This window comes from Gouania willdenowi, chromosome 16 (genome assembly GCF_900634775.1).
Source record: "Gouania willdenowi chromosome 16, fGouWil2.1, whole genome shotgun sequence".
In the NCBI taxonomy this organism is placed as follows: Eukaryota; Metazoa; Chordata; class Actinopteri; order Blenniiformes; family Gobiesocidae; genus Gouania; species Gouania willdenowi.
Window position 1 is genome coordinate 37,208,111 of NC_041059.1, and position 15,626 is coordinate 37,223,736.

The window sequence follows — 15,626 nt, forward strand, 5'->3', positions numbered from 1 at the left end:
GTATCAGTTGTCTTTTTGTGCCTTTTTTGAAAAAATATTGTTTTTTGTTGCCATTGGAGTGTGATTCTGGAGTCATTTTGTGTATTTTTGTATCTTTTTTAGTGTAGTTTTATGCATTTCTGTTGTCATTTTGTATATTTTTTGTATAAATATTCCATTTTTTGTATTTTGAGTAATTTTGATATTTTTGTTGTCGTTTGGTGTGTGACTCGCGACTCCGCGACCCACACACATCAGACCCAATCAGTGAGACTTGAGAGCTTTTCTAGTTAATCAGTGTGAGCGTGGCTGCTCAGCCACCCCTCCCCCTCTCCGGTCTAAACTATCTTCTTCTCTCACTCGTGTGTTTACAGTCTGTGTCTGCTTGGCTGTGTGCGCAGCGATTGGCTCTGGCTGCACACATGACTCTAGCTCGTCTCTGTGAGGAGCTGTGCAATGAAATAGATATAAATGGTGCGCTAGCGCCTCCTCACACTGAGGTCAAACGCTGAATAGGTTTCACTTCTGGGTGAACATGAATGTGCCGTCAAGTCGAAATAAAATTAAAATAAACATTTGGAAATGACCAAATTACTCCACACAGACACAGAAATGATAGTATAGATTTATTGTTTGATTCACATGGTTGATGCAGTGAGCTACACATTGCAAAAGTCACTCACTGGAAACATTTGAATCTTATTGAACTAAAAACACACTATGAAAAAAGATTAAATATGAGAGAACCACGTATTCAATATGTTCATCAGTCACAACGCAACAATAAATACATTGTTTCACAGTCACACAATGGAATATTGATATTGGACAGTATTTCTCAGTGGCTTCAATGAACGTTGATGAGACAAATCTCTGCATATTCATAAATCTGCTTCCATCTATAAAACAGAACCGTCTTAAAAGCTCAGAGCTTTGTTGGAAATATTAATTAGGCTTTTTAAAATGTAGAATTCCTATTAATCTAAACTTTAAATTACATTGCATTCAAACGACTGGCAGATAATTTCCCTGTTTTAACGGCATTTAACAAGGAGTTCAAACAATAGACACATTGGAGCTAAATCACATTAAAAACTCAACATTTAAACTGCCATCTTGTTTTTGCACAGATTTCTACCTTTGGAGGCGCTCCAGTGTTTCCATTATGTTTCACTTGCATGAGTTCACACCAGTATCAGGAACAAAAGCAGCTTAACAGTGTGGAAGAATTTATTCTATTGTTTTTAAACACTGAAAGTCCTCAGGTTTGCATGTTTGACTGTGGCTGCACCTTGTGCTGACTCAGCATCCATCAGCTGCTCCTTTGCATCGCTCCTCTTCCTCCTCCTTCGTGTTCATTGTTACGCTGAGGAATCATCATCATCATCCCTGAAAGGCGTGGAGCTCCTCCTCACCGTAGCCCAGCTGCTTCAGCAACCTGAAGGATGAAGAAGGAGGAGGAGCTTAACCTCTTGAGCCCGAGCGACTTTTCGCCGAAAATCACATACCCACAACAAATAATGTTTTTCTCAACGGCCACATGACCTACATGGCTAATTTTTCTAAGATTAAGTAGGACCCTTAGTGGTTACAGATGATGTGAAATTTTGAAAATATATGATACTGAGTGACAATAAATCATGTTTCAAATACAGAAATCTGTAGTCCGCCCAAATAAACCTAAAAATGTACATCAAATATGAAGCCAATTATCATTATCAAAGGCTGTAAAAGCAGAATTAATTGAACTAATATACGGACATCAACTACAGCAAGTTTGGTGATAATAATTAACATTAGGCCAAAAATACATGCGTTTTTGTACAAAGAAGTTCAGGTGGAAGCCCACTGTGCCACAACTGTGCCAAAGTTTTCCACAAGTTTAGAAACAAGTATATAACTGTAATATGAGAGTCAAATTGACACCAACCATTGTTAGTCTCATGTTTGACCACTAGATGGTGCAATGTGGCTTGAAATAAACACACATCCATTTTTATTCCGGTTTCTGCGGTGCCATGTGTAATGCCATGTTTTGGTTCCACTCTTTGGTGGCGTTACCCATGGCTCTTAATTAGCAATGCTTTGACCAGTCAGAATGCTTGACAAAGCGTTGGAAAGCTCAGAACCTGTAGAAATTGCTGATATCAAACACTTTGGGGGTGGGCTTTAGCCCTGGCCAATCAGAGCTGGGTAAAGGAGGGACCAGCCATTTTACGCACGAGCACTAAGCGCTCATTGGATGGATTTCTCAGCTGAGAAGTGCTCAGATATGTGTAATGGTGGTATCTGTCTTACTACACCTTGCAGACTTTTTACGACGTGTATTTTCTGAGTTTGTGGCGGTGTTTTGATACGTAACATACCCAACCTGTATATCAGCAGATTCACCTCGGCCTGTAGTTTCAAGTAGGCTCTTGTTGTAGAGCTCTGTTTTTATTTTGTGACTCACAGCAGTGGAAAAATGCTGAGTTTGCAGAGTTGTCAACTTTGTCTTTTGAACATAATGGCCTGGTGTGTGTGTGCTGTGGTCTTTTTTCTGGATGTGGGTTAGCTACAGTTTTAGCTGAGTTTCTTAGGATTAGAAAGAGGTATAGAACGTGTGATTTCACTAATTCATTACAACACTTAGACCCGTGAGAGTCACGGAAGCAGGCGCTGCCCCCGCTGGCGGGTCCGTTGGGGTTGAAGAGGTTGTCCTAATGTCTGTTACTTTAGGCCTGGATCATGATTTTAATTATTTTTCTTTGGTAACAATAATTGTTTCTCCAGGCAAACGTAGGCTGGTCTACAGGGTTTCTACATGTTTGTGATTGGTCAGATGCTGACATAGGCAATAAATAAATAGTCTGTGTTGCTGTCAGTTGCTTCATCTTATTGCTTCCTCCAGTATGACAGAGACCATGTTTAATGCTGCAGTCAGTATCAGCTCCTCTACTATGGTGTGGGTTTTTTACACTGAGCATTCTGGTACGCTACCTTAAATCATATGATGCTAACAGTGCTCACTGGTTTACTGAAGCAGCATTCACAAAGCGGGATGATTGTTGGCAATATTTGGCACGTTTTCGCTAAAAAACTCAAGCGGTTATCAGCGTGATTGGGGTGTATGTCTTTAATTGACACCCGGCTTCCTCCAGTGGGGTCCGGGTCTCACCCTTTCCTCCCGCAGATGGCTTCTGCCCCGGCCACGGGGCTGCTCTGCGCCCCTCGGCCTCCTCCGTCAAGTGACTGGCTCGTGGGGGATGCGGCGGCATCCCTGGGGCTGCAGCTCGGTTTGCCGTCAGTCGCACGAGAACAAAACCCCACTTTGTGTTGGTGGGTGCGGCAATCTTGCTCTGGCCGTCACCCCGTCCAATGCGGCCCACAGGTACCCAGCAGAGTGCCGGGATCAATGTATAAATATATAGAATATATGTTCGGTGTCGCGAACTGAAAAGTTTGTGAACCCCTGCTCTATAGTCTCTAATAGAGTGTACACTCACACACGAGAGCACCACTCTAGTACAGCAAAAAAAAAGCACAGGGTCACACGCTCCACCTCGGGCAAGGCCCCCCCAGGGGGCGTGCCCCACTATTTGAGATGGGCTGCACTAGAGGTAAAGGTCTTCCACAGTAATCCCATCTCCTAGCTTCTATAAAGCCCCTGTTGTTTGAGGAGGATTGACGTACCCCATTGTAAGCTCAGTGAAGGCTTTGGGTCCACACACACAAACGTAGCGTTTGGAATCTTCTGGTGTGATGAAGTCCTTCAGCATGGACTCGTCCACCCGGCCTCTCCTTCCACTCCAGCTTCCACAGGGCTCTGACAGGACGTGCTCCACCTGGAACCTGAAACACAGCAAAGCAACATTGATTTAATGAAAGAACAGAAAGACACTTTAACAGCATTTTAGTGTACTATCCTCATCACTAGTCACAACAGGCCCTATTCTCCGGTCTGGACTTAAGCACTTTTTTATGCACCTGCAGATACGTGCTTCTCTCTTGCGTGAATTTTCTCCGATCCAGGTTCCTGACACGCCCACCACGTGTAAATCTTTTTTTTTTTTTACTTGTCTGCACATGCTGTCAATGGTCAACACCACAGGAAGTGCAATCATTATGAGACAGCAATGCATATTTTGTTATTGCAATAAAATACATTGATTTATTTTATTGCTTAATTGTGACCATCACCAGCCCTCCCTAAGGAAGGGTAAGAAATCTTTTATTATAGGGAGGATATAAAAAGGGAGAGCAGTGTTACACCTAAGTGGAGTGGGAGGGGGAAGGGGAGGGGAAGGGGAGCAGGGAGGAGAGACTCAAGGTCGGAATTAGAAAAGGTGGGGAAGAATAGATTGTTTTGCAGTGAGGGTGAGATGTGAGGTTGTAGAATATATTGTGCTTATTATGTTGTGTAATCCAGCCAGTATAGTGACAAGTGTGAAGCTTAGCTATAATTGTGGTGGCTGTGAACAGGGGGAATGAGTGAATGGTAGTAAAGCAGGTATTTGGGATTAACGTGTCTAAGGTTAAGCCCAGTATGAGTTTTATCCCACATCCCAAGGCGTGCCAGTGCATCGTATACCAGTATATGTGCAAAAAAAAACAGCTACTGCAAACCCAGGAACTGCCCTGGGCCCGCAGATGCAGCCAGGCCAGCAGAAAGAGCGGGGGCCAGGGAGCCCCAGGCAACCCCCCGCGGCCGAGCAAACCCCCCAAATGCCCCCAAGATCCCAGGCCGAGAGGCAGCCACCGCCCCCCACACACAAATCCGAGGAAGCCCCAAGCAGCCGAGCAACCAGCGCATCCCCCCACCGACCCCAACCCCCAACCCCAAGGCCCCCCGCCAGCATCCAGCCCCCCCACCCACCCACACCCAAGCACCCAACCCCCCGAGGGAAGGGCCCAGAGAGCCCCCCGCCCGAGACCCCAGCAGAGGAGCCAAGGCCCCCGCCCAGCAGACGGCCAGAGCCGCGCGGAACGGGCAGCCGGCGGGCGCCCGCCGGTGGGCCCAGAGCCAGCAGGGTCCGGACCCCAGGCCAGAAGGACCCGGAACGGAAGCAGCACCGAGAGCAGCGCCCCCTGGGATGACAACCACGCCCATAGTCGCCGAGGGCACCAAGGGGATGCTGCAAGCTGCCCCGCCGGCCCCCAGGCGCACCGACCAAGCACCCCAGAGCGCGCCAGATCCCCTTTCCTTGATGCCGCCCACGCGATGCCCCCCAAACAGCCCCCCCCCACCAAAGGGCCCAGCCACACTGCAGAGCCCGGCTCAAAGGGCGCCGCCCAAGCCGGGGCCACCCGGGGCCGCACCTGCAGGTATGGCAGGGAGAGGCCCGTACCACCCGCCCCGGAAGACCCCCGCCATGACCGGCCCAGCCAGCCGGCCAGACCCGCCGGACCCAAAGGGCACCACCGCAGGACAGGGAACCCGCAAGGGCGAGCCCCCGGGCCAGACCTCCGCGGGGGGCACCCCCCCACCCCCCAGCCCACGAACAGGCCACAACCCAGCAAGACCGCGCAGCCCCAGACGGCACAAAGACAGCTGCCCAGGTCCTGCCCCCCACCGGACAGCGCAAGCCACGGGGCAATGCCCCTGCCGGCGCAAGAGCGACCGGCGGCCGCCACCACAGGAGAGAGGGACCCCAATGGCACACAACCAATGCGGAGCAGCAGCCCCCAGCCAAAGGCGCAGAACCCACCCGCCCGCCAGCCCGCAGATAGCAGGACAGACCTACCAAGCGGCCAATACCGGCCTCAACCCCCGGAACAGCTAGAGCCGCCACGTGTAAATCAACAAAAAAGCGTGTGTGTGTGTGAATGAAGGCGGGCTGAAGCCAAGGAGGCGGACTGGGCCATGATGTCATTATTTTGGGGCTGTCTAGAAACACTTTTAATTTGAAAGGCCTTCGTTGATAAACAATGTAACAGGTTGATTTGATCAGATTATTGATTAAATTATTGCAGTTGAGGATCGGACAAAATTTTCTGTCTGAGTCACAGTTAAAATCTCTCTTTTTCCTTTTTTTTTTTTTTTTTTTTTTTTTTGTGCCCGAGGCCAGTGCGTCCATGACAAATGTGATTCCAAGAACCGCTACTGCAAAACCCATGAGCCGCCCCCGGGCCCGAAGAAGCAGTCGGGCCAGCAGAAAGAGCGGGAAATCTAGGGGCCCCCGGCGACCACCCCACGGCCAAGCAGCCCCCCGAACGCCCCCAAGATCCCAAGCCGAGAGGCAGCCATTGCCCCCCCATACACACCCGAGAAGGCCCCAAGGAGCCAAGGACCCAGCGCACCACGCCACCAATCCCAGCCCCCAACCCCCAGCATCATCCCGAGGCGCCAAACAACCCTGCCCCAACCCCGGTGAGGACACCAGCACCCCCCCAGCACACCCACCCCCCAAACCGGCGAGGCAGGCCGCCCCGGGCCCGCACACCGCGGGGCCCGCCCCCAAGGCCACCAGGAGACGAAACAAGCACCAAGCCACACCCAAGGGGGAGAGGCACCCCCGCGCCCCACCAGGCCAACACCGCCCGGAAAGACCCCGCAAGGAGAGACCCCGGCAAAGCCCCCCCGAGACCCACTGCCACGCCCGACCGCACCATCCTGATGTACTTTTACTCTATGCGGTGGCCCAGCCACCAACAGAGGGGCCAGGCCCCCACCGGAGAGGCCCAAATATGTGTACCAACCCACCACCCTGTTATGGTGCCTCTCCATTCCCCAATGGAGAGGCACTTCCCGATCCCCTGTGTGAATGTGTGTGTTTGGTGAATGTATGGGGTGTAATTAAAAGAAGGGGGATGGAGGGGAGCGGTGCTCCCCATCCAGCCTCTGTGGATTTATGTGTATGTGGTGTAATAGGCCGGAGGGTGTAAATGATGATACACCCTCCGGGGGGTGGCATGTTGAGATGCGATTAAAATTGGAGGGATTAGTAGGGCAACTAGAGGTGGGAGGGCCGCCCCCACGCCACTACGTAGTAACACAGGTGGCGGCCCCCTCCACCCCCAGCCCCACCATCCAGCCCCCCAAGGGTTGGGTATGGGTGTGTGGTGCATGGTGCATTTTGTGAGTGAGCCAGACCAGCTGGGAGTGGGGTGAAGTGAACATGTAGGAGGCCTGTCCGGTGTGAGCCGGGCCCATCCGCATGGCGGGCCACGCGAGAGGGTAGATGGCGCAGACGGGCAAGTGGCACTGCGGGTCCCGGAGCAGCACAGCCGGAGACCCCCCCCCACGGCACCCCCCAGACCGCGCCGGCCCCTCCTATTAACGCCAGATTAACGTTTGTTTGTGTGGAAAGCCTGATTTTATTAACTTTTTCCATTCCTGCATTCAGAAATGATCAGCGTATCATCATCTGTTATCAATACGGTACCTGATCTAAAGCATGACTGAGTGTGACGCCCTGGAGGTTTGAGGAAATAATCCTGCAGAGCTTCCTGTTTTAATCCAGAGGAGACAGAGATGTTTGCAGTGAAACAGAACCATTGGCTTCCTACATAATACGCTTTTAAATATAAATGATTTAATGCCTTATTGAGCTGATGTGAGCGAGTCTGAACTGAAGCTGAAGTTCCTGGTATTCATCATCTCATGTGCATTTCACCAACCTCTGTATATGACAGCTTGGCTCAAACTGTGGCTTTACGTTGGACATAGTATGAAAGGAGTTGGACCAGCTCAACAGAGGGCAGACATCTGTTCCAGGAAAAGAAGTGGATGGCGTGGATAAAATATAATGAAATGTAACACATTTTGTCCCATCTAGAACTGTGAAATATGAACATATTAGAAATGCTGATGATTAATCTTTTGGCATACTTGTGTTACTCCCCCCACCACCCCATGACAGTGTGACAATGATTCTTTCTGAGAGTCTCTTGTAACTAAGTCCATATTTCTAGTGCAATATAATGTCTCACCTTATCGAGGCGTTGCACCTATTCCAGATTCAGAAGAACGTAAGAGAAAAAGAACTAAAGCAGACGGGAGTATACACGCAAAGCCAGATTTGAATGGGAACGCCCACATTTCAGGGCCGCTTCACCCAGAGTGTGTAACTGAGATGGAGGCGTGCAGTGACTGACTTCAGTGCAGGGGGACAATAGCACACAGCTAGAGGTTTTGCTGAGTCATGAGTCCATTTGGTCTGATAAATGACAGAGGTTTTAGTGATACCTTACTCTGAGACCTGAGGATGTCCTAAAATGTCCACTGTAGTGACTAGTTGTCTCTTGTTGTTCACTCCAAATCTACTTCAGATGTTTCTCTATCATCAGCTCATCTACAAACCTTCCAACTGGAATTATCACCTATTGTTTTTAGACTTCTAAAATATGTGTTTTTCTGCTTGGACACCACATAAAGTTTGCATATAAAGTGTTGTGCACATCTTTCAGGCCCTGTTTTGTGTGTGCGCGCCGTGGTTATAAATAAGGACACACACACACACACACACACACACACACACACACACACACACACACACACACACACACACACACACACACACACACACACACACACACACACACACACACACACACACACACACACACACACACACACACACACACACACACACACACACAAAGGTACCTTGGATTATTAGCAGCTAGTTGATGGAGCTCATGATGCAGGAGGATGTCCTCCTCTCGACGATTAAAGAACAGCAGCTTTGCTTCCCTAAAGAGACAGAAAATCAGGTAAATGCAACCTCACCTCTTCTCATGAGCCGTGTGTGCGTGCGTGCGTGCGTGTGTGCGTGCGTGTATGTGTGTGTGTGTGTGTGTGTGTGTGTGTGTGTGCGTGCGTGTTTGCTTAATTAAAAGCCAGCGGAGGAAAACTGGGAACAATCCAAATATTTTTTACTTTAAACATTTATTGTTTGTGGAAAAAGTTGGAATCAAATGTCTTTAAAATCACAATTTCATCTGTTTTGGTCTCATGTCTTTAAAAAACAGCTGAAAGAACAGAGTGGCTTTGAACCTTACAAACATTATTCATTATTTCGTGGCTCTTCGCTCCTCAGTATGGTGTTTTTCACATCTATGCTCATTTTTGTGTCTAAATTAGACTTTTACCATACCTTATGTTGTTTTTATGATAACTATGTCTGTTTGTACTTCAGTGTTGTTGGGAGGGGCATGTGCAATCTCGTTGTACTATGTGCAATGACAATAAAAACATTCTATTCTATTCTATTATATGGCCAAACAAAAGCCAAATAATGTCAGAATCAGAATCCACTTTATTTGTCATTGCACATGTTTCAGGTTCATCCCGTCCAAGAAAACATCAAAAGACAATCACTTATAACATGGGAGGACAGGAGCGGGAGAACTGTGGGACGCCACAGGAGCGGCGCCCCGTATTTAGATGAAAAGTGGGAGAACAACAGGAGGAGAGGAGAGGGGAAAATGAAGGTTTTAAACTGAATTGGGAAATAATGTCATAAAATACAAGCAGATAAATGATGGAGAATGCACAATCTGACACAGTGAGGAACGGTAAGAGTGAATCATGTGACAGTTTGAACCTGACGGTTTCAGTGTCCTCTAGGACCAATCGGATGAGCCGAACCATTGGAGTGAATCCCGTCCCTGCTGCCAATAGGTAGAGATTAGTGCCATCAAGGAGGCGGCGGAGACTGAAGGTTCCATCTGGACCACTGACAGACATGTGATCACCTTTGGGAAGAAAACAAGGGTTTTTACACAGTGCAAAGCTTTTATTTCAACATGATGTTTTCCATGAGAGGAGGATGCTCATTACTCATTGTCTAGAACAACGCTTGGGTTTGGAAGGTGCTGTGCGTCTATAGTAGTGGAATAATAAAATAAAGCAATCAATGTTCCTGATTAATCCAATGTTCAGGCCCAACAGAATATTTAAATGTTTTAATTGTAAAACGGCAGCAAATCAAACTTTATTAATGTTTATTTAATATGGACAGATACCAATACATGGACTAGAGACCCATACAGATAACAGTGTTTACAGCTTGTGTTGATCTGCAAAACGCGCACACGCACATGCACACGCACACACACAATCTTGCTGTGGTGCTGTTGTGAAAACCTCTACTGCTTGTAATTAATTTATGATCTCAGGTAGATTCATGCAAATCTTGCCTGATGATGCTCATTTTATGAAATGTTGTGCGACAAAATCCAGATACATCACTGACCCTTATATAATGTAGATATATGTATATTCATAAGGTGGTGTACATATGTACTATATATATTTATTAAGTATTGTGTTTATATATACAATATCATGTTAATAAGGACACGTATGTAATAAAGGTGCAATATATATTCATATGGATGTAAACTTTGGGTATATATAATATTAGCAATAAACTGAAGAGTTAAAAAGAGGTAGGGATAAAAAAGTGAATACTTCGCCCAACTCCCTTTTCAAACTTGTGTATTATTTGTTGATACTTCTTAAGATTTTTTACTTTTTCCTTTTACATTTTCATACATGTTCAAAATACATTTCATTCATTAATTCAAAGTGTTCAGATGCACATACTGAAAACTCAATAAAACAGATCCCTGACTTTATAAATTGATCTCTGTTCAAAGATGATCTGTTCAAAGTTGCTCAAACCTCCACATTTCACCTTTTTTCCTGCTTCTAACAAAGTAACTCCAGACTAAAGTGTCCTTTTAAGGGTGCTGCAGTAAAAATATCATCAGTTCTTTATCCAATGATTATAACGACATGTCTGATAACAGAGAAAACACACACACACACACACAGAACCTACCTATCTGTAGACTGTGCAGATAAGGGGTGAATATCCCATCAGGGTAGATTTTGATCATCAGGTAGAGATCTGATTCCTGGGAGGAGTTTCCAGAGGCTGAGATCAGGTGCTGATCCACAGCAGTGTACGCTCTCACAACTTCAGTGTCTGGAAACACACGCACACACACACACACACACTTGTCCTCAGACTCACAGAGTGTCTGTATTTTAACACATGTGAGCAGAGTTGCCGGGGTACATAAGTGTGTTTTTGTTTCTGTGTCACTTAGACACTGTAGGTACGTGTAGCCCTCCGTCAACACGGACCACACAGCAGTCTGACGAACAGCTGTGCATCAGTATAGAATCTGGTTTCAGAGTCTGTCAGTGAACGTTTCACTGAGATTCTCTTTACTACATCACAACTAGGTAGGGATGGAACGATTCACTCAACTCCTGATACGATTCGATTCACGATACTGTACTATTTTCCTTTTATTTTTCATTGTCAAAAGAATCCCTTGATGAACTATTAAAAACAATGCAATTTAACTAAAAATAAATCTTGAATAAAATAAATAAAGGAATAATACAAATACAGAAGAAGCCTATTAATTTAAATTCTGGTTCTATAGTAAACAATGCAAAACTGCATAATAGTTGTTTTTCTTTTTAAAAGTGCAACTGAAAATGTATTTTGTGCCTTAACAATTGAACCTTTTCTGCTTTTTCACTAAAATGTGCAGGTACGTCTTCACAGAAATGTTGCCACTGTTTGTTGAAGGAACCAATATATTGTTTACTGGAAGTATTGCACTATAATGGTGTCACTGGTAAGAAAGACTATTTATTGTTTACAGAAAGCACTATTGGAGATACTTATTCATTTACATTGGTATGTTGACACTTATTTACAGAAATGTTGCACTAAAATAGTGTCACTGTTCATAGGACACGTTCTCAATTTATTGTATTTCAGAGATAGAAAATATAAATTCCATTTTTTCACTCAATCTTTTTTTTTCCTTGTTATGTCATAGATTATTGTAGATTGATTTCTGACCAATATATTGATAATCGCTGTATCGTCATATCGTGAGATAATCGTTATCGTGAGCTTTGTATCGTGTATCGTATCGTGAGGTAACCAGAGGTTCCTACCCCTAATCACAACAGTACTTAGTAAAGATCATTATTAAACCAGTACGCACAAGAAATGATGCACGCCACAATCTAAACACACAGACGCACACTCTCTGACTTAACAACAACATATTTATTATGACTGTTTCAGCAGCTCAGTCTGTTATATAAGTGAGGACAAGTTAAACATTTTATTTATTTTTAATTTGATTTTATATTGCACAGTTTGAATGTCAGTTTTAAATATTTTCATAATTTCAATTGATTTATTCTTTGAAGCATTAATATTAATTTATACAGTTGCAATGTTTTCATTTTTGTGAGGTTACTACACATTTATAGCCATTAATGCAATGGGACTAAAAATTTGCATACCGATCTCTTTCGGTGTTTCGGTTTTCTCATTTTCGCCCAAGAACTTTCATTTCGGTGCATCCGTAGTAGGGTAGGGCGATATTGACTAAAAAAATTATCTTGATAATTTCTGGTATTATCACAATAACAATAAAAATCACGATAAATAAAAACTATCAATTAAAAAAAATCACAACTTAGTGTAAACAGGTTCCTTACAAACACAAATAAATGTGAATACATCAACACTAGACACATTAAAAAGGCTACAATATCTGCTGACTCAAAGAGCTCATGAGCTGATATTTTATGGAATATATTAGTGCATGTGGATTACTATTAGTGTTATTGTATGTAATTCATTTATATAATAAAATTATTTAAAAAAAAAAAAAGCACATGAAAAGCACAAATAACTCCAATAGTGTTTTTACTGCTGATGAATCTTGTTTATTTCATATTTGATAATGAGTTACATAAAGTTAAGGCTGATAAACATCTCTGATTTCCTATAATTAAACCAGATCAAGTTGATGATTTAATCATTCAGGATATTTATGTGTAATAATATCAATAGTTACATTCGTCTAATGGGACCAGCTTTGTCTGTGAACACGTGAAATATAATTTAAAAAAATTGTTGGGACTGATGAATAGTGACAGTATTATTTATGCTAAGAAAAAAGGTCCGTACAACTGCGTGGTTAGCTCCCAATTTCAGTAACTGAAATTGGGAGCTAACCACGCAGTTGTGCGGACCTTTTTTCTTAGCATCTTTGGACCTTTTGATCCAGCACACTGCCTCAAAAAAAAGGGAAGTGCATGTTTTTTGATTGCGCTATTATTATTTATGCTAACATTTCACACAATGTGTGACATGTTCAGCTTTTATCCATCCATACAAGTATTAAAGTGAGATGATTTAAGGCGCGTTCACACCAAACGTGTCGAATGCATTGAAAGCGGCAGGTTTACATTCACAATATATGGTGGACGCGCTTCTATGGAGCATCGGAGGTCCCGATGTGCGTCCCGCGCCTCCTCTGCGGCGCGTTTTGAAGCTTTTTGCGCGAGATGGGATTGTTGAACTTTTGGGGCACATCGCGGTGCGTCGACCAATCAGGAGCGTTCCCCAAACGTGACCTATCAGAACAATGAGAGGAAGAGAAAAAACCCCTAACCGGAGGCGGAGGTAGATGGACAGGTGCTCTTCTGCTGGAGTAGAGCTCCTGTAGTTGGTTTCCTGGTAGAAGATGCTGAAAGCGACTCTTGTCTGAGCGCAGCTTTGGTGATTCCAGAAACGACGCCGAGGTGCAAATAAAGCCAAGCCACTCTCTGGATAATGTAGAGCCGATGAACAGGAGTCGGAGGCGGTGTGTTCAGCGCGGAACTCCAAACTTTATTCTCCGTTGACCCACACTTCTCTCAACACAATGTTCCCCACCACTTCACAGTCACTGGGTGAATTATGAACGTAACTGATCGCCACAATATCATCTATTGTACGAACACCACCGGCAATAGAGAAGCCCCTCCCCTCGACACGCTGGATGTGCGTCTTGGTGACATAGTCAATGAGCACAAGCGTCCAACTACGCGTGTGAAGCACGATTTTGACGTCCGAAACGCGTTTGGTGTGAACGTACCATTAGTGTTAGGGTCTGGAGAGAGTGTGTGTGTGTTAAAACTGAATTGCACATTGTAAATAAATGGAAAGAATAACTCTAGTAAGTGTAGCAGGAACATGTTTCCCTTCTGCCCCCTCACACACCTTGGATGTTGGCTTTGAGGTAGACGTGTTGTCCGACAGGCACATGCATCACACTCCCTCGTGGGAATTTGAATCTGAACACGTTGGTGTTATAGTTCACTTCAGTCTTTGACACCAACACACATTCTCTGTAAAACAGAGCTGCAGACACAAACCACAGAGGATTTCACAAACATCTCAAGGATTGCTGTGTAGACTGGACTTGGAACAATGTGAAGACAAAATAACCAACCTCTGTCTTTTTTACGTACAAATGTGTTGTGGGACTCGAGTGGCTGACCAAGGCGGGCCCAGCTTCCTTTACTTTGCTTACGTATGCTGACCTGTATCTTTCCCACAGTGTGAGCAGAATGGACTGTGGAGAATAATAATGTTATTATAAGAACAAGAAGTTGACCATCACTGATGTCATTCTTCAGCATGTGGTCTCACCTGATACATTTCCATCAATTTCACCAGCAAGACCTGGAAAAACAAACAAAATCCATTTAAAAACACAACATGTCTTTAGTTTTCTTCCATTCTTTGGAGACACAGACATCAGATGAATTCCATGAAAAGGTAAGTCGACTCACATAAGTGTAAAAGGTAGGACATTTTCCCCAGCAGGACTTCTAGTCGTAAAACACCAGCCTGAAGGTCAGCAGTGGTGCAGCCTGAGCTTGGAATCTGTCCAAGATAATCAGCGTTTATCACCACGGATTCACCTTGTTTTTATTCACATAATAATCAAGGGTTTTTACATCTCTTCCAAACTCTACTAACACTACAGTATTTCTCAGGTTTAATCATGAAGTTACACAAGGTTCTGTTTAAAGAACCATACTTTTCACTTGGTAAAATGATCAGAACTCATCTAAAAACACCAACTGAGACCTACCTAGGCAGCATTGCAACGTAAATAACGGATGATTACAATTAAAAAAACATTTTAAAAAATACATACAAATTAAGATATGTTTTTAGAATTTAATATGTTTTTTGATCATATATGCCATGATTTCCCTTTGAGATTAAACTTAAGACCAATTTACTGTAGAACGCATCTAGTCAGGCATGGCTCAGGTAATCCTGTACCTTTTTCTCATTCAGCTACACTAGGTTTAGCTACCCTTACCGTTAAAGCTGCAGTATGTAGATTTTTTTTGTGGAAACGGAGCTTTTGCAGCTTCTCCTGGCTCTGTATCTGAGCTTTAGAAATCCAGGAGCATGACAACTTTTCAGCCAATCACGGATAATTTTACAAACAGAGAGTTCCATGAACTGTTTTGTTGTGTTACTATCGGCTACTTGACAAAAGTTGATGTGCGTTCACGTTTCCTGTAGTAAAGTACAATGGCGGACATTTCTGCAGGAAAAGTCCCAACCGCGAAGTTAGGCACAAGTTACACCACAAAGCAAGAGGAAAAAGGAAGACTGATGTGGAGAAGCAACAGTCTAAAGGCACAAACATACTTGTGTAGAACGGACTCACGGAGGTCCGCTTTGAGTCCACGTGGACCTCCGTGGCTGCGCAGCGTCCGACTCCGCACCACATACTGGTTTCAGAGGGAGAGCGAAAACAGACAAGATAAATTGCGTGTAAACCTAAGAACCATATCCAAGATGGACAGAACAGACACAATTTAT

General features: G+C 44.6%; 1 protein-coding gene across 1 annotated transcript in view; it reads right to left on the bottom strand.

Annotated features, from left to right (window-relative positions):
* Positions 1–700: 700 nt before the first annotated feature.
* cyb5r4 (cytochrome b5 reductase 4) overlaps positions 701–15,626 on the bottom strand; it is a 32,325-nt gene continuing 17,399 nt past the window's right edge. The window contains exons 7-15 of the mRNA XM_028471538.1: positions 14,573–14,666; positions 14,430–14,462; positions 14,230–14,352; positions 13,998–14,138; positions 10,749–10,895; positions 9,507–9,657; positions 8,567–8,653; positions 3,652–3,810; positions 701–1,417 (exon numbers count right to left, since the gene is read on the bottom strand). Coding sequence (XP_028327339.1) covers positions 1,363–1,417; positions 3,652–3,810; positions 8,567–8,653; positions 9,507–9,657; positions 10,749–10,895; positions 13,998–14,138; positions 14,230–14,352; positions 14,430–14,462; positions 14,573–14,666 — 990 coding nt within the window. The 3' untranslated portion in view covers positions 701–1,362. The remainder of the gene's footprint in view (positions 1,418–3,651; positions 3,811–8,566; positions 8,654–9,506; positions 9,658–10,748; positions 10,896–13,997; positions 14,139–14,229; positions 14,353–14,429; positions 14,463–14,572; positions 14,667–15,626) is intronic.